The sequence below is a fragment of the Oncorhynchus mykiss genome, chromosome 14, assembly GCF_013265735.2.
Source record: "Oncorhynchus mykiss isolate Arlee chromosome 14, USDA_OmykA_1.1, whole genome shotgun sequence".
NCBI classification, from domain to species: Eukaryota; Metazoa; Chordata; class Actinopteri; order Salmoniformes; family Salmonidae; genus Oncorhynchus; species Oncorhynchus mykiss.
Window position 1 is genome coordinate 27,136,248 of NC_048578.1, and position 17,459 is coordinate 27,153,706.

At 43.8% G+C, this 17,459-nt stretch overlaps 2 protein-coding genes across 3 annotated transcripts; one reads left to right on the forward strand and one right to left on the reverse strand.

Moving 5' to 3' along the window:
- The first annotated feature begins 1,607 nt into the window (after positions 1–1,607).
- Positions 1,608–5,297, forward strand: ubxn1 (UBX domain protein 1). Of its 2 annotated transcripts, none has more exons than XM_021561619.2 (10): positions 1,608–1,726; positions 2,341–2,403; positions 2,485–2,538; positions 2,682–2,827; positions 2,988–3,072; positions 3,314–3,505; positions 3,878–3,929; positions 4,038–4,157; positions 4,299–4,482; positions 4,721–5,297. In XM_021561619.2, the coding sequence occupies exons 2-10, from the start codon at positions 2,345–2,347 to the stop codon at positions 4,759–4,761; spliced, it is 933 nt and encodes a 310-aa protein (XP_021417294.2). In that variant the 5' UTR covers positions 1,608–1,726; positions 2,341–2,344; the 3' UTR covers positions 4,762–5,297. The 2 variants fall into 2 exon arrangements, with proteins under 2 accessions (XP_021417294.2, XP_021417296.1); XM_021561621.2 differs by having other exon boundaries at positions 1,680–1,726; positions 2,345–2,403; positions 4,721–5,206.
- On the reverse strand, positions 5,229–17,235 carry si:ch211-114c17.1 (pre-mRNA-processing factor 39). Its single transcript, XM_021561616.2, has 14 exons — positions 17,109–17,235; positions 12,125–12,375; positions 11,842–11,967; positions 11,559–11,677; positions 11,158–11,325; positions 10,364–10,526; positions 10,054–10,158; positions 8,455–8,727; positions 8,243–8,369; positions 7,847–8,118; positions 7,208–7,392; positions 6,905–6,979; positions 6,560–6,737; positions 5,229–6,205 (listed from the first exon to the last, which is right to left on the reverse strand). The coding sequence occupies exons 1-14, from the start codon at positions 17,170–17,172 to the stop codon at positions 6,131–6,133; spliced, it is 2,181 nt and encodes a 726-aa protein (XP_021417291.2). The 5' UTR covers positions 17,173–17,235; the 3' UTR covers positions 5,229–6,130.
- Between the last annotated feature and the right edge of the window lie 224 nt (positions 17,236–17,459).

Genomic DNA, 17,459 nt, shown 5'->3' on the forward strand with positions numbered 1-17,459 from the left:
ATAATTATAATCCTAAACCTTATTGTAACCCTAACGCTAAACCTAACCCCTAAGCCTAAAATAGCATTTTTCCTCATGGGGACCGACAAGGATAGTTAAACAAAAATATACACACTCAGACACACACTAAACCCACATTGTGAAAGTAAACACATGCTTGGGAATCAGATAGACCTATAGATATAAAACAAACTGCAAACAGAAGTGGAGCTTACCCATAATAAAACAAGGCAACAGTAAACATGTTGTCCCCCACAAAGGATGCAGCGCCCCCCTTGGGCCAATCAATGTCATTTTGTAAATGACCGATGGATCTCTATGGCAAGAACCTTCATTCACCCAAGTTTCGTCAAAATCGTCCCAGTGGTGTCTGAGATATTGAGTGGGTTAGCTAGACTCATCTCCCTGAGCATGTGTGCCAAATTTCATCACTTTGAGTCAACAGATCAAGAGATATAAACATGTGCCCGTTATAGCGCCACCGTGAGGTCGATATGAATGTTTTTGTATGTGTTGAGTGTTGACAGTGTTTGCAACATGTGTGCCAAATGTTGTTATAATATGAATATGCATTTATGTGACTCATATGCATTTATGTGACTCATATGCATTTATGTGACTCATATGCATTTATGTGACTCATATGCATTTATGTGACTCATATGCATTTATGTGCCAGACCACGCCGGCATGAACGTTTATTGGCCAATACCAGCCATGTTGTTTTAGGTTCTAGTCTGAAAAATATTGCTTTGAGAGACCTTTGACCATAGATATCACATATCAAGTTTGGTGCAGATCGGTCATTAGCTGCCAGAAGAGTAGCATCAAAGATATTTATAGGTTTCCACTTCTGTCTGTGGTAGCGTTTTAATCGTTTTTTCACAAAATTCAAAATGCCAGAAAATCCATAATGAAAGACGTGTTCTTTATATACCTGAGGGACCTACAGTATATACGAATTTCAGGACTTTAGGTCAAACGGGCTGAGGGGCGTATCTTTTTCTAAGTTGAGTCCAAATCGGGCCAGTGCTGTCTGATATATCAAGTGTGAATAACGTCGGAAAGAACATCCTAACGGACGGAGACAGACCCACAGTCCCCTCACAGATTTTATCTTTGGGGACGAGCAATAATGTATACAAACCCTGGACTGCTGTTGCAATGTATTGGCCATTGAGAGTCTTTGAAGCCACCGGTTGGTAATATTGGAACTCCAGTTGGAGCAGTCCACAATAGGAATGAATGGAATTCTAAAATACTTCAATTAAATGTTTCTAGAACAAAATTGCATGTATTTAAGTATGTTTTGCTGTAGTGGGGAAAGTAACATTAGTACTAAAATAAAATACTTAAAGGAAAATGTTTTAATATATTTTTTATTTGTATGTTTGGCTCACATAATGTAATTTAAAAGTATGCATTAAGGTTTTCTGTAATATAATAAACATGTCAAAAACGAATCTAGACATGAATAAATGCATTTATGTAGCGGTGGCATCATTACAGCACCCCCTGTCAGTCATCCAGGGTTTATACACACGACTGGGGACAACTATAATGCATACTGTTGTACGGATACTGCTAGTGTAAGGTCCACTAGATGGCAGCAATTTTCTGTGAATGAGAATGTTTGGAAAATGCGGTCATTTTGTATCCTATTGGGCCTCCATACATGCTCGCATGTGACAAGATTGGAAGCGGTGTTTGTTGACTGATTCCGAATGTGAGTTGCTAATGTTTCTCAAACAAATAATGCTATTTAGTAAAATAACGTTTATGAAATTGTTGATCTCTATCATTTTCGCAAGTATAATGCAATAGTCACCCTAGCTCTATTGTACAGAGCATCATCAATTTACTTTGCAAACAGTTTTTCTTGTTACAGCTAGCAGGAGAGGCTAACTGAAATGAGCCATCTCACTCGTCCATCAAGCTAACGTCAGTTAGCTGGCTAACAATAGCTAGCTATATGTAGACATAGATAATACGGCAAAGTTACTGGGCAATTCTTCTTTGGTTTATGAATGATATTCATGTGGTGGTCTGTGTAGATACTAAAATATTTCCTGCGGGACGTTACCTAAGGGATGCTGCTTTGTTATCTTCATAGCCAGTTAAATAACTACACAGCTAGCACATTATGGAACTATGTAATAACAACCCATGTAACTAGCTCACGAGTTATTCGGGTAACATGTAATTGGTTCAACCTGATTCTAAATTATTTACACTAGTATAGTTAATACCTGTTTAGGGCTACTTTACATGCTCACCTCCTTGCCTACAGTATCTGACTCCAAAGTGAAACTTGTCTTCTTAACTTCCACGTTCTCTCAGCAAGATGGCAGAACAAACGACGTTGGACAGCCTGCTGGAAATGGGCTTTGACAGAAACAGAGCGTAAGTAGCTAACTGAATTAATGTGGCTATTTTTCGACACACTAAATATCAACTCTGGTCCTGTCTGTCTACTGCTTTCAGGGAAAAGGCTGTGGCACACACAGGAAACCAGGGCATAGAGCGGGCCATGGACTGGTAAGTCAGCTGGCAGAGGCTTTGGTGAGCTGGCCTCAGAGGCTTCTAAATCCACAGCTGAATTTTACAGATGGTCAGTTGAGTAATTTACATGGAATAACTGATTTGTCATTTCTTTCTTCCATTATGGCTTCCTTCCACAGGCTAATGGAACATGAGGGTGACCCAGACATTGACGAGCCCTATGTACCTCCTGTGGGGAACGTGCTTGGTGGAAGTGGAACTGGAGGAAGTGACCCACAACAGCCCAGTCCAGCAGCCCAAACCGCAGCAGAAGGAACAGACCCTGGTAAGTGGTCAATGGTCATGGCAGCATATTGTATTGTTATTACTCATATTGTTATAACCTCATAACTATGGCTTGTACTTCCCATTACTGGTTAACATGGTTGTTGGTTTACATAGTTTTCTTGTCCCCTACCTCTTCTATGTCAACTCTACCTTTTTAGCTACAGACGGTAGTGACCAGATGATCCATGACGGGGATACCAAACGACCAATGACAGAGGAGGAGAAACGTGAGCAGATAAAGAGGTCAGATAATTCACCTCTACTGAGGTTCTGTTTACACACTTGTTTTATTCTGTCAGTGGGGAAATGTCAGGTTTGGTCAATAATGTTACTCAAAGAGATTTTCAAGTGTCAGCAAAAGCTTTCAGTAGAAAATGCAATGAGACAGCATACAATGAAGCCTGTGCCTGTGTTTGTGTCTGTTTCTTTGTGTGTGTGTCTATTTCTTTGTCTACTTCCATGTGTGTGTTTCTGTGTGTACCAGGCTAGAGGAGCTGATGCGGGTGAAGCAGGAGGAGCGGAGAGAGAGGGAACGAGCAGAGGAAGTAGACAGAGAGAAGCAGAGGAGGAGGCAGGGCCAGGAGCTGCTGCAGGTCAAACAGAAACTGCAGGAAGATGAGATGAAAAAAATGGTCGACCTGCGCCAGAGAGAGAAGAACGATGACAAAATGGCCAAGTAAGCCATGAAGTCAAAAGGCTTGTTTGACATTGCAGGCGACTGCCGATTAACTGATTTACAAAATACCTTACATATAAGTATTATTATTTGTAGATCAGCTAGGCAGTCACAATTTACCCACAATGCATCACAGATGGATTTGATACTCTCGAAATTGGCCAATGGCTGTTGTCTCAAAGGACATTGGAGGAGAGGATCCTTGAACAACCTCCTTCAATGAGCTTTGAGAGGAATTGAGGAAACAAGAATAGCTAGTAAGGTTTTCATACACAGCCAATAGTTAGTTTTTGTAAATGTCTTAGTGCAAATAAAGTCTATTCCCATTCTACAACTGTTCTCTTTGTCCAATGAATACCCTCTCTTTCTCAGGCAGCGGGTGCGAGACAAGATAGCACGGGACAGAGAGGAGAGAGCACTTAAGGTACTGACTGCACCTACAGCATCTGACTCGTATGCTGAACTGTTGCTAAATAATGTCTCCATGTCTTTCATAGAGTTGAACTCACTAACCCCTTCTACTCCTCTCCAGTTTGGAGGCGGTTCTTCCAGTACAGCTCTAACCTCCCCTTCAGCAGAGGGCCCTCCCTCCTCTCCGCCCAGTCAGGGCCCGCCTCCCGCCAAGAAGGACTATAACGAGTGCAGAATCCAGGTTAGGGGCCATGGATGTCTACAGCCTAGTTCACATTCTGTTCATACTCACAACTGATGTACAACGCATTTTGACACAACAGATATTTTTGATGAGTTTGTCTCAACAGTCAATGTAGTTTATTTATCCTCCTGTCCTCAGGTGCGTATGCTGGACGGCTCGGCGCTGACCTCCGTGTTCAAGGCACAGGAGCCGCTAGCTGCTGTGCGCGTCTACATCCAGATGAACGGCAACGCCCCCGAAGGCCAGGACTTCACGCTGCTGTCCCCGTACCCCCGCCGCGTCTACACAGAACTGGACATGGAGAAACCCCTGCAGGAGCTGGGTGAGCAGACAGGATGCCCCTCTTACTGGGCTTGAACAGAGAGAATCGCAATAGTCTAAAGGGGCTTCCTCTCCTTCATCTGCACTAATCTGAAAGGACGAGACGTCAAAACCAGCCAAAGACGTACTACTTTCATCTATCCTGTGTTGTCAGATCAGTTTTAGAGGAATCTAATCTGATATTTAGGTGTGTTGTAGTTTGTGTCGTACTGTCTTAACTGTTTTGTGTCATTGTTCAGGTTTGGTGCCTTCAGCTGTGCTGGTCGTTGCCAAGAAATGAGGACCCTGAAGTAAAAACATGCTTTATGAGCCAACCTCAATTCCACACATCATTTATCACAACAGGACAATGACCAGGATGTCAACTATGGATTGATTCTCCTTCAACAAACATTGAGCTTTAATGTTAAATAGCAACACAAGATGGATGACTATTGATTCTCATGAGGCCTAAAGTGTAAGACATGGCTGGTGTTGAGACACTGCGACTTTCCACTGTGTTGAAGTTGTAGTTTCTATAAGTTAAACCATTTGACAGTGGTGTTATTGCATAATCACTTGGAGTTACATGGTGGACTGAACATACTTTAAAACTTCACATAATGTACTTTTACGAGAAAGCTGCAAAACTTGATGACCTAAGTCAGCTTTGTATCTCACTGACTGGTGAGAGTTGCTTATATGTGCATGACAGTTAAGAAAGATACACTCTTAAGAAATCACGTGTCATATCAAGAGTCCCAAAAATGCACATTGTGCTTCACTCAAATGTTTTATTGAACAATGTAAAAGTGAAGATTAAAAGTTACATTGTCATACATTTGCAGTGTATTTGTGCATGCCTTTTTTGAGTACAATGGATTGGATGCACTAAAACACAACAGAAATGGAATGGTATTTCAAAAACTCAGTGATTAAAAAAGGCTAAAGTTGTGTGGTGGATTTTGCCAAACATTTAACAGTTTTCTACTCTGAAGTTTGACCAAACATGACTGATGCTGTTGGTTTTAGACATGTCCACTAGGTACAGCACAGCGTACCTATTCAGTTATTATTCTTTACTTAACCTCTGAGTCCAGAGGCACTGGTACACCTGCATACAACATGGCTTCCCTATCTTCTGTCTGGAGGACTCGAATGGGCAGAAACTTGAATGAAGGACACAATAGATTGATCTTAACCTGCTCGTTAATGAAAAGAGCTTTGACTTCACAACTATAAAACACCATTATGTACATTAGAAAAAAATACTAGCCTATACTTCTGGAATGACAATAATACAGGAGGTATGGAGAGATGGTTTTGCTTAAAATGAAAGGGGCTGCATGTAGAAGAGAATACAAAAATAGTTTATCATTAAAACAATGTACAAGAGCACATTTTCAAAGACCAAACGAGTAGTAGACGTCACAGGTCCCACCCCTGTTCCTGATAAAAGATATGAGTTTGCACCCTATTCCCTACAAAGTTCACTACTTTTGACCAGAGCTCTATGGGCCCTTGTCAAAGGTAGTGCATTATATAGGGCATAATGTGCCATTTGGGGTGCATCCATGGAGTTTAAACACGTGAACACTGGGTCGTCAATGCTGAATCATCTCTGGTAACCCCTGCTGTCAGTTGGTGTGTCACAGGAGTTCTCTTCCCCCTTAGCTGGGAGGGTAGTAACCCTGATTGTAGTTCCAGGCTTGCTGGTAGCCTCCGTATCCCCCATACTGTGGTTGCTGAAAGAGGAGAACAACACTTTAAAAAAGGGCAAGTGAAGGAACACCCGCTCTCTAAACATTTTAGTGCAGGGGTATTCAGATCTTACCCTACGAGGTTCGGACTACTTCTGGTTTTCTGTTCTACCTGATAATTGCACCCACCTGGTGTCCCAGGTCTAAATCAGTCCCTGATTAGAGGGGAATAATAAAAAAAGCAGTGGAACTGGCTTTGATGTTCAGATTTGAATTTGAGAGCTTCAGTGTCTCTCCTCTATCTGGCTCAATTTCAAAAGAAGCACTGATCGTTTAAGACCGTATGTAGACGATATTTGGCTCGTATCAGTTTGTACAGCGTAACCATCCCTGTCATACCTGATGCCAGCTTCCATATCCTCCATAGCCTGCATGAACCGCACTCATGTCCCCACCCATCATGGGTGGAGGTGGTGTCGTCATGGGGACATGGGGCATTGTGGGAGGGGCCTGTGGTGGAGCGGGCACAGCAGAGCCATCTTCTCCTTTACTCATCTTCTCTGGGTCCTCACTGTCTCTGCAGATCAATCAATATAACAACTGCGTCAATAACCAATCCATGAACAGTTTACCCATTTGCTTCTCCATGAACAGCTTCAGATCAACAAAAAATGTGTCACAACATCACACAATTTGACAGGTATAAACCCTTGCATGATATTGATAGATACGTTATAATCTCACCCGTTCTCAGCCACTCTCTTCTTGTTGCCGAGCTCTTTCAGTAGCTTCTGATGCTCCTCATAGACTGTTAGCACACTGCAGGCCAGAGAACAGCAACAGTACAGTCATTTAAAACATGGTAAAGTGATGCTCCTCAGACTGTTGGAACACTGCAGGCCATAGGACAGCAACAGTACAGTCATTTCTCCTGGTTGGTTGATTTCATACCATTAAATCAAATATGGGCAGAATAAAATGCTTGTTTTATTTTCTCCGGGTTCCTGATTGTATCTAAAAACAACAAACAATCCTATGACCCCTGACCTTTGCACAGAGGTCCCATAGTCCTCAGCGTACTGCAGGCCCCTCTGGGAGAAGAGGATCTTGGTCTGTGGGGAGAGGGGTGCGGCCAGCGCCCGCGCCACGCACTGCTGCACCCCCTCGGCCGACCCTCTGGGGTCACCGGACACCTCCAGCTCCAGCAGGTTCAGGTGCAGCTTACCGTCATCCTGGAAAACAGAGGGGACATTAAAGAGGGAACAACAAACAATGATAAATGATGCTCTGACAGGTTACATTTTCTATGAGGTTTAGATCTGGACTATTTTCCATGTTCCATCCCTGATATTCAATCCCAAATGCATCTTAAATGTGATCCTTCCTCTTTCAGTCGATGCTTAGAGCGCTTGGCCAGTAACCGGAAGGTTGCTGGATTGAATCCCAGAGCTGTTAAAAATCTGCCGTTCTACCCCTGAGCAACGATGTTAACCCACTGTTCCCCGGGCACCGAAGACGTGAATGTTGATTATGGCAGCCCCCAGCACCTCTCTGATTCAGAGGGGTTAGGTTAAAAAGAAGACACATTTCAGTTGAATACATTCAGTTGGACAACTGACTAGGTATCCCCCTTTCCCTAAATCTTTTCATTTTTGCCTCTCTTAGATCTATCTCCCCTCCTCTCACCGGGCTAATCTCCAGCGCCTCCTGCAGGACTCCCCGGGCCTTGCTGGGGTTCTTGCAGAGCTTCAGCAGCAGCCGGGCCAGTTTGATGGAGTAGAACGCATGGAGGTAAGGTGTCTCTTTGGCCTGGGCCACCGCGTCCCTGAGCAGAGCTTCTGATTCATCTAGCCGGCCCGCCCGTCTCTCTAGCCCCGCCCTGCGCAGCCGGACCATGGCCAACCCCGGCACTGAGGTTTCCAGAGCCTCCAACACTCGCCGTGCCTCTGTTAGGTCACCTGGGAGGAGATGGAGGGGAGGAGGGCGTGAGTGGGCTACAACACTGGGTAATGGTGTCCTGTGTATCACATTTGAGGTGAAAGTGAAAAGGTGAACAATGTGACGTGTTTCTTCCTCTCTCACCATGCCTCTCCTCGAAGGTGGCCCACTGCAGGTGCATGGTGTGTTTGTGGGCCAGGTGGATCTCACAGGCTCGCCGAAACACTCCCCGCGCCTCGTCCAGACTCTGAGGTTCCAGGTACTGAACATACTGAAAAACATGCATACAGTATACATTAGTCACACTGACATACAAACATGTTACTGACACACACACCCCTGCAGCCCCTCCTTACCTTGGTCCAGAACTCCTCGTAGAGAGCGCAGGCAATCAGACAGCGCTCAAACAGGATCCGTACCCTCCGGTCTCCCCCGGCAACGATCTCACTGCTCTTTGACCCCTCCTTTTCCTCCTCTTCCTGGCCCTCCATGGCCTCTGGTTCGGTCTCGGTCTTCACCTCCTTTTCACCGCCCCCCTCCAGCTCGGTGAGCTCCCAGTCCAGGTAGGAGTGCCAGGCCCTCAGCTGGGTCCGGTCCAGAGGCTTCACGTGGAAATATGGACGCTTGATCTGGAAAGAAGGGAGGAATGGGAACAGAAGAGAAGATAAGTAAATGTTTCCAACCAATGAAAGTACACTACTTGACCAAAAGAGTGTGGACACCTGCTCGAACATCTCATTCCAAAATCATGTTTACTAATATGGAGTTGGTCCCCCCTTTGCAGCAATAACAGTCTCCACTCTTCTGTGAAGGCTTTCCACTAGATGTTGGAACATTGCTGCAGGGACTTGCTTCCATTCAGCCACAAGATTATTAGTGAAGTCGGGCGATTAGGCCGGACTGGCATTCCAATTCATCCCAAAGGTGTTCAATGGGGTTGAGGACAGGGCTCTGTGCAAGCCAGTCAAGTTCTTCCACACTAATCTCGGCAAACCTTTTCTGTATGGACCTCGCTTTGAGCAAGGGGGATTGTCATGCTGAAACAGGAAAGGGCCTTCCCCAAACTGTTTCCACAAAGTTGGAAGCACAGCATCATCTAAAATGTCATTGTATGCTGTAGCATTAAGATTTCCCTTCAATGGAACTAAGGGGCCTAGCCCGAACCCTAAAAAACAGCCCCAGACCATTATTCCTCCTCCACCAAACTTTACAGTTGGCACAATGCATTGTGGCAGGTAGCGTTCTACTGGAATCCGCCAAACCCAGATTCTTCCGTCGGACTGCCAGATGTTGAAGCGTGATTCATCACTCCAGAGAACACGTTTCCACTTCTCCTGAGTCCAATAGCGGCAAGCTTTACACCACTCTAGCCGATGCTTGGCATTGCGCATGGTGATCTTAGGCTTGTGTGCAGCTGCTCAGCCATGGAAGCCCATTTGACGAAGCTCCCGAAAAAAATGTATTGTGCAGGGGCAGCTTGGAACTTGGTAGTGAGTGTTGCAACCAATGACAGACCATTGTCACGCGCTACGTGCTTCAGCACTCGGTGGTCCCGTTCTGTGAGCTTGTGTGGTCTACCACGCTGAGCCGTTGTTGATCCGAGACGTTTCCAATTCACAATAACAGCACATACAGTTGACCGGGGCAGCTCTAGCAGGGCAGACATTTTACAAACTGACTTGTTGGAAAGGTGGCATCCTATGACGGTACCATGTTGAAAGTTACTGAGCTCTTCAGTAAGGCCATTCTACTGCCAATGTTAGTCTATGAAGATTACATGGCTGTGTGCTCGATTTTATACACCTGTCAGCAACACGTGTGACTGAAATAGCCGAATCCACTCATTTGAATGGGTGTCCACATACTTTTGTATATATAGCGTATCATGCATGCTTCAATCATTGCTTCTGAGTTGCACATGGAAGGGATGTGTGTGTGTGCCAGGGGTAACTCACAGCTTCCTCAAAGTTCCACCTCTTCCTGACCTCTCCCTCCAGGTCTTGGTACACCTTCTCTCTGCGAGCCAATAGGAGCTCTCGCATTTTCGGAATCAGTTCTTCCTGATTGGGTGAAACATAACATAACAGTTATGATGGCAGACTTTTAAATCAGTGTAAAAATCAAAGTTAAGATCCTATACCATAGCCTTACTCCATAGCTTGAAATGTCTCCACTTTATGCTATTTTGGCAGCATCTGACACTCGTGTAAATGCCATGTTAAATCTTAATCCAACACTACTAGGGATTTGTCATTTGTAATCCACCTCTGTAGGTTCCTTCTCTTCCCCAGGTGGTAACTCCTCTTCCCCCTCAGCCAACTCAGACTTCTCAGTCTTGTGGCTCTGTTTAGATTCCTCAAGCAACCCCTCATACTCCACTGCTGAGAGGACGTCCTTGGGCGCATGGGCATTAAGATGAGTCTTGAATCTGTAAGAGAGAGATAGGAGGGACGGAGAAAGTGGATCAGATTCACCAGGTCAGCAAATATGAGGTCCATAATGGGAAGTGAGTTTGATAATTATTAAAATCTATAATTTAATAAAAGGTTACGATTTTATACTTTAGATATATTTTTTACCCCCTTTTTCGATCTTGTCTCATCGCTGCAACTCCCCAATGGGCTCGGGAGGCGAAGGCTGAGTCATGCGTCCTTCCCGAAACATGACCCACCAAACCATGCTTCTTAACACCCGCCCGCTTAACCCGGGAGCCAGCCGCATCAATGTGTCGGAGGAAACACTGTTCACCTGACGACCGAGGTCAGCCTGCAGGTGCCAGGCCCGCCACAACGAGTTTCTAGAGCGAGATGAGCCAAGTAAAGCCCCCTCGGCCAACCCCTCCCGATGCTGGGCCAATTGTGCACCGCCCTATGATAATCCCGTTTACGGCCGGTTGTGATACAGTCCGGAAATGAACCAGGGTCCGTAGTGACACCTCTAGCGCCTTTGACCGCTGCGCCACTCGGGAGGCCCTATAGTTTAGAGTTTTGACTGATTTGAAGCTCTACTGTTTTTCTTAGTACAGAGAGTGTACTGTTTGTGAATGTGTATAGTCTCACTTCTCATAGTGGCTGCTGTACAGCTGAGTGGGGACTCTGAGGACTCTGTCGTAGACTCCAGTGGCAGCCTTCATGTCTCCCTGCTCCTTCTCCCACTCGATGTACAGCTCCCACAGACGGTCAGAGTGGAAGTCCAGTCCTGCTGCCGTCACCGCCTCCTCAAATGCACTGGGGAGAAGTGACAAGAGACAGGGATCAGGCTATCTGACATCTATCTATCTGACATCTATTAAAAAAGAGTTAGGGCTCCATATCTTTATTTGAACATTCATTCTGTGAATGAGAATAAATATTGAATTAAAAGATTTGGAGTGTTCATGCTAATATTGAAAGTAAAGGCTGGCTAGTGTTGAATGTATATAAGTGTGGTACTGTGTGTTAAAGAGTATAGGAGTGTGTACCTGCGAATGCGCTGAGAGGACTCTGGCAGGTTCATGTTGAGCGTGCCCAGTAGCAGGTTAATGTAGTGGATCCACAGATCTACACTCAGGGGAATGGCCTTCAGACCCTGAACACACACCTGGAACAACAAAACAACATTACACATGAATGTTATGGAACTAAAGCCATTACATACTGTGAGAGAGAAGAATGTGCCTTTTTGTCAATAAAAAATGTCAGTCAGCAGACCACATAACAAGACACACATCCATGTGCCAAACACACTCTTCCTCATCCTCATACCTCCTGAGCTTTGTTGGTGTAGCCAGCACGTCGCTCCAGGTCGGCAAACTTCTTCCAGTATCCGTAGCACAGTGGGTACCGTGCCAGAAAGGCTACCAGCGCCCGACGTGACGCTGTCATGTGACTCTGGGGACAATTAGAAATCTGGTTAGCTGCAAATTCCACTTCAACAGTGCACATCTGAACAGTGGTATAGTTAGCTATGCATTATTAATGCAGAAGAGCTTTAGGCGTATGACAAAATGGCAATAGGAGTCTTGTCTGTCTCCTCAGCTCTTTTCACCTCTTGCTCACAGTACTGCAGTAGGTCAGTCCAGCTAGAGAAGTCCTGTGGATTGTCATGGGCCAGCTTCCAGAGTCGGTCAAAGTCCGCAGGGAACTCTCCGTCTTCTTCCTCCTCATTCTCTGCCAGAGGCATGTTGTATGATGTCGCAGCTGCTGCTTCTGGAGCCTCAGAGGCTCCTCCTCCACCATTCTCCTCTGATGCCTCTTCCTTCTCTGTTGGAAGTTGGACAGCCTCCATGGCTTCCAGAGCTATTAAATGAGAAATGTAGAAAGTTACACATGGAAGAATTTGTTTTATCTATAACACAAAGAAATGGCTGGCCTGCTCAATGACGCATAGTCCTAATCAAATGTAATTTACAGATTAAATGTAGATTACTGCCATTATAAGGGGAATTCCAATCACTGATGGTGTTTTTAGCCAATCATTCATTAGTATTTCTAGGTTCTACACACAAATCAAATTAGATCAGCTTACTACACCATAATAAAAGACCCGGCCTGGCAAGTACTAGCTAGTGCAGGGATGGGTAACTGGCGACCTGACTGGAACTCAGTCGGGGTCTCAACCTACTGTTGAGAGTTAAAATCGTAGAATACACAAGGCAATTTCAAAATGTGGTTGTGCATCAGCAGTTTTTCTTGTTATGTCAGTCACTCAATTAGCCCATTTCAGCTAACATTTTTTAGATTGGTAAATTAGTCTAGTGGCAAGCCATCTAAATTTCTAGTAAACGTGCCTGAAGACTCAACGTTGAATTGCATAGAATTCTATGTCGGGCAAAAATTTGCATTTGAATCAGAAAAGTTCTCTCTCACAACCTCTACAAGTCAGAATGCTGAATACAATGATACTTCCGATTGTCCGTGTGGTTGGTCCTTTTGCAGGTAGGAATGTTAGACAAAATATCCACTGAGTAGTATTATCAACCCCACCTTGGGTGGTCTGTATATCATTTGTATTTCTGGTTCATATTTTCAATACTGATGCAATTCACATGTGACCAACACTTGCATAATATGGCCAAGACTAACCGAACAGCAAACACTTCAAGCTTATTGCGAGGAAACGTGCTTTTGTTTACATATTGTGCATCACGTGAAATGCGTCAACAGATTGAAAATACAAGTAATAACCTACTGGCACCGCAAAGTTTTCCTGTGGACAGCCTATCTCCACCTCCTACCGCCAAAAGGATCAACAGCATGTACAACCGGTAAAGTAAGTGGAAATATCATTTTATTCAACATTCTGTCTTGTAGAGACTATTGTGTCTTTTTTTACAGCGACTTATTTCAGACTGATATTCATGGGATAACCATGGTAACGGGCTGATGTTTAGGCAAGTAGTAATCATGGTCGAATTATCGACCCGGGGCCCCAATTGAATTTGGTTAGTCACTTGCACTCAGATATCATATTAAAAACTGCAAACATTTTCTCACCACCCCATGGCAAAATGTGTAGATTTGCAGCAAAGTTGCTTTAAAACTGCCACACTTTCTAAATGTATAGAATTTAGGGCTGACCCCAAATAGTCGACTGGTCGATAGGCTGTTGGTCAACCAAAATATTTTTAGTAGAGCAGTAGCAAATATACAGTATACATTTCCTACATTGTAGAATAATAATGAAGACATCAAAACTATGAAATAACACATATGGAATCATGTAGTAAACAAAAAAGTGTTAAACAAATCAAAATATATTTTAGATTCTTCAAAGTAGCCACCCTTTGCGTTGCTTACAGCTTTATACACTCTTGGCATCCTCTCAACCAGCTTTATGGGGTAGTCACCTGGAATGCATTTCAATTAACAAGTGTGCCTTGTTAAAAGTTAATTTGTGGAATTTCTTTCCTTCTTAATGCATTTGAGCTAATCAGTTGTGTTGTGACAAGGTAGAGGTGGTTACAGAAGAGAGCCCTATTTGGTAAAAGACCAAGTCCATGTTATGGCAAGAACAGCTTGAATACGGAAAGAGAAACGACAGTCCATCATTACTTTATAACATGAAGGTCAGTCAATGCAGAAAATTTCAAGAACTTTGAAAGTTTCTTCAAGTGCAGTCTCAAAAACCATCAAGCGCTATGATGAAACTGTCTCTCATGAGGACCGCCACAGGAAAGGAAGACCCAGAGTTACCTCTGCTGCAGAGGATAAGTTCATTAGAGTTACCACCCTCAGAAATCGACAATTAACTGCACCTCAGATAACAGCCCAAAAAATGTAAAAAAAAAAAAGTAACAGACACATCTCAACAGCAGCTGCTCAGAGGAGACTACGTCAATCAGGCCTTCATGGTTGAATTGCTGCAAAGAAACTTCTACTAAAGGACACCAATAAGAAGAGACTTGCTTGGACCAAGAAACACGAGCAATGGGCATAAGACTGGGGGAAATCTGTCCTTTTGTCTGATGAGATATTAGACCGACAAAATTTTTAGATTTGGGGTTCCTACCCGCTGTGTCTTTGTGAGACTCATGGAGGAAGAGGTGTGATAGTGCTTTGCTGGTGACACTGTCTGTGATTTATTTAGAATTCAAGGCACACTTAACCAGCATGGCTACCACAGCATTCTGCAGCGATACGTTATCCCAACTGGTTTGCGCATTGTGGCACTATCATTTGTTTTTCAACAGGACAATGACCCAACACACCTCCAGGCTGTGTAAGGGCTATTTGACCAAGAAGGAGAGTAATGGAGTGCTGCATCAGATGACCTGGCCTCCACAATCACCCGACCTCAACCCAATTGAGATGGTTTGGGATTAGTTGGACCACAGAGTGAAGGTAAAGCAGCCAACAAGTGCTCAGCATAAGTGGGAACCCCTTCAAGACTGTGGAAAAGCATTCCAGTGACTACCTCATGAAGCCAGTTGAGAATGGACAGTGTGTGCAAAGCTGTCATCAAAGGCAAAGGGTGGCTACTTTAAAGAACATTAAATATATTTTGATTTAACAATTCTTTGGTTACTACATGATTCCATAAGTGTTATTGTATAGTTTTGATGTTCTACAATGTAGAAAATAGTCAAAATAAAGAAAAGCTCTTGAATGAGTAGGTTGAATGACTGCTACATATATATATATGTGTGTGTGTGTGTGTGTGGGGGCGGTACATCCTGTATAAACACAAACTCACTCCCTTGACAACAGAACTGCACTGCTCAGCGAAGCGCAAGAAGTATGAATACCCAGTCTTTTGCTGAGGCCGTATCACCGTAAGTGCTGCATGGCCAATGCAGACGTCAGATTGACCATGCGCCCAGATGCACAATGCACTTCTATCTCCAGAATGCGCTCTCTCCCACCAATTTGTGAACATTCATTGTTTCATAACTTCATTGTGTGAATTGTTTGCATTTGATTGTTAGTGTCTTTCAATTCCCCATCATATATCACCAGTAGTACATTTCTCGGTAATTCCTAATCTACAATGTTTCTTACTTTCGTTATGGTAATTTCTGTTAATGCATTCAATATTATTCCAGTCTTACAGTTCATTGTCAGAGTTGACACTGTAGAGCGCACAACCTATGCTACACATGTGAAGTGAACAACACAATTTAGTCATTGCCTTCTGTTTGGAGTGCTCATGTCAATGTTGAGTAAGGACACGCATGCATAGAAGTAGGCCTATAGGCTACCTGGCCTGCGCACAAATGTAGGCATATAAATGGGGTATAGTATTTTTGATTGGCTTCAAGCACCACCACTAATGAGCTGTGGAGCTTATCAAAGTAATGTTTTCACATCAAATAGTAAGCAAACGAAGACTGTTTTTACATCCATTGAGCATTACACTACTTCCTCAATGTATTTGAAAAAATCTTTCCAGCCCTCTCCCTTTCGATAACCACTCAGCGTGTAAGGGGGAAAAAAAGGTCATGATCCAGTGGAAACGTCATAAAATAGGTCTACCCGATTACTTATCAGTGCTTGTCATGGACTGAAATAGGTTCAGGTACTCATTTTGGGTGCTGGTATTGTTTATATGTAGTTGCAGGATCTCCACAATACTTTTGAGCTAATATTCTAGAAGAGGAACAGGAGCTCAAGCAGTAAAACAGTTGAGGTGCTGGTCGTCAGCTACGGTGAGCCTACAACTGTGTCCGTCTTGAGCTCACTGGTGGGAAACTGAGGGCCCAGAATACTTTATACAATGTTACAGGTTCGCTAGTGCAAGCTACATGGTTGCCGACTCCTTGTGTAGCCTATTACCGGAAACTTCAGGAGAGTAATGGCAGAATTGGCGAAAGCCAGCAGGAACAGAAAGAAAGAGTTGGGTCAGCTTAAGGTTACCTACATCTCTGGTTCCCTCAAGGCATTGGTGTCTTATTTAATCAAAAGCTTAAAGCATCAGACAAGCTCAACACATATAGTTATTTAAAACATATGGAAAAATATGTTCCAAAATTGACTAATCAATTGATCTTAAAAGATTGATGACTTTCACTGGACCAATATTTTTTTTTAGCAGGGGCCAGCCTGGTAGAATTGCAGGAAATGTATTTAAAAAGGTAATTTTCTCCCCCTCTATCCACTGTCTGGTGGAAAAAGTTTAAATATTTTGCTCACAAGGTGGGGGTAACAAAATGTAGCTTAGGGCCCCCAAAAGGCTAGGACCGGCTCTGACTACATGTGTAGGTATGGATGTGTGTATGCAGACCCGCGAGCCACTGAGGCCCCCCATAATGAGTTCAGATTTATTGTGGACCACCACCCCCCCATCAAAGTTGCCCAACCCTGTGCTAGTGCATTAACTCTGGTACTTGCTAGGGGGAGGCAACTTTCGGTTTCTCCAGTTGGCGCAACGTAAACTCATATTAGCCATGTCAGCTAGTTAACGTTAGCTAGCCAGCCATCTTTTCACAGGCGTAGTTGCGACTGTTAGCTGACGTTAAAGATACAAACGACTATACATATGAACCATTGAATAACTTCGTGAATATATTTAGATTATTTCATGTTTTTACAACCTGAAGGAGCCTCCATTAGCCCGTTGGTGTTCAGGTCTTCTGAATCCGAGCCTTCTGCCGCCATGACAAAAAAAAAAATACGTCACTTCCATGCGACAAGTACTGTCTGCAAGATAACCGAATAAAAATTTTGCTGAGCGTTGATTCACGGTATTTTCGGCCAAATATGTATTCCACTGACAGTATTCATATGGAAATGGATACGCGGATCCTTGATCAATGACTTTCCTTTAAAATGGCTGGCATTATTGTAGGCCAAATTCGTCATCTGTATACACACACACATTGCAAAGGAAAGCTTTGGGTTAACATATCTTTGGTACAATAAGAACAAAACAAGGACTCATTAGA

What these genes read in the sequence shown, in the direction of transcription:
- ubxn1 (XM_021561619.2), top strand. Translation starts at nt 2,345, where the DNA reads ATGGCAGAACAAACGACGTTGGACAGCCTGCTGGAAATGGGCTTTGAC. An exon ending in AGCAGAAGGAACAGACCCTG is followed by an intron (nt 2,828 to 2,987) that starts GTAAGTGGTCAA and finishes CTACCTTTTTAG; the next exon opens with CTACAGACGGTAGTGACCAG. An exon ending in AACGATGACAAAATGGCCAA is followed by an intron (nt 3,506 to 3,877) that starts GTAAGCCATGAA and finishes TCTCTTTCTCAG; the next exon opens with GCAGCGGGTGCGAGACAAGA.
- si:ch211-114c17.1 (XM_021561616.2), bottom strand. Translation starts at nt 17,172, where the DNA reads ATGGCGGCAGAAGGCTCGGATTCAGAAGACCTGAACACCAACGGGCTA. An exon ending in GCTAATGGAGGCTCCTTCAG is followed by an intron (nt 12,376 to 17,108) that starts GTTGTAAAAACA and finishes CTCATTTAATAG; the next exon opens with CTCTGGAAGCCATGGAGGCT. An exon ending in TGCAGTACTGTGAGCAAGAG is followed by an intron (nt 11,968 to 12,124) that starts GTGAAAAGAGCT and finishes AATTGTCCCCAG; the next exon opens with AGTCACATGACAGCGTCACG.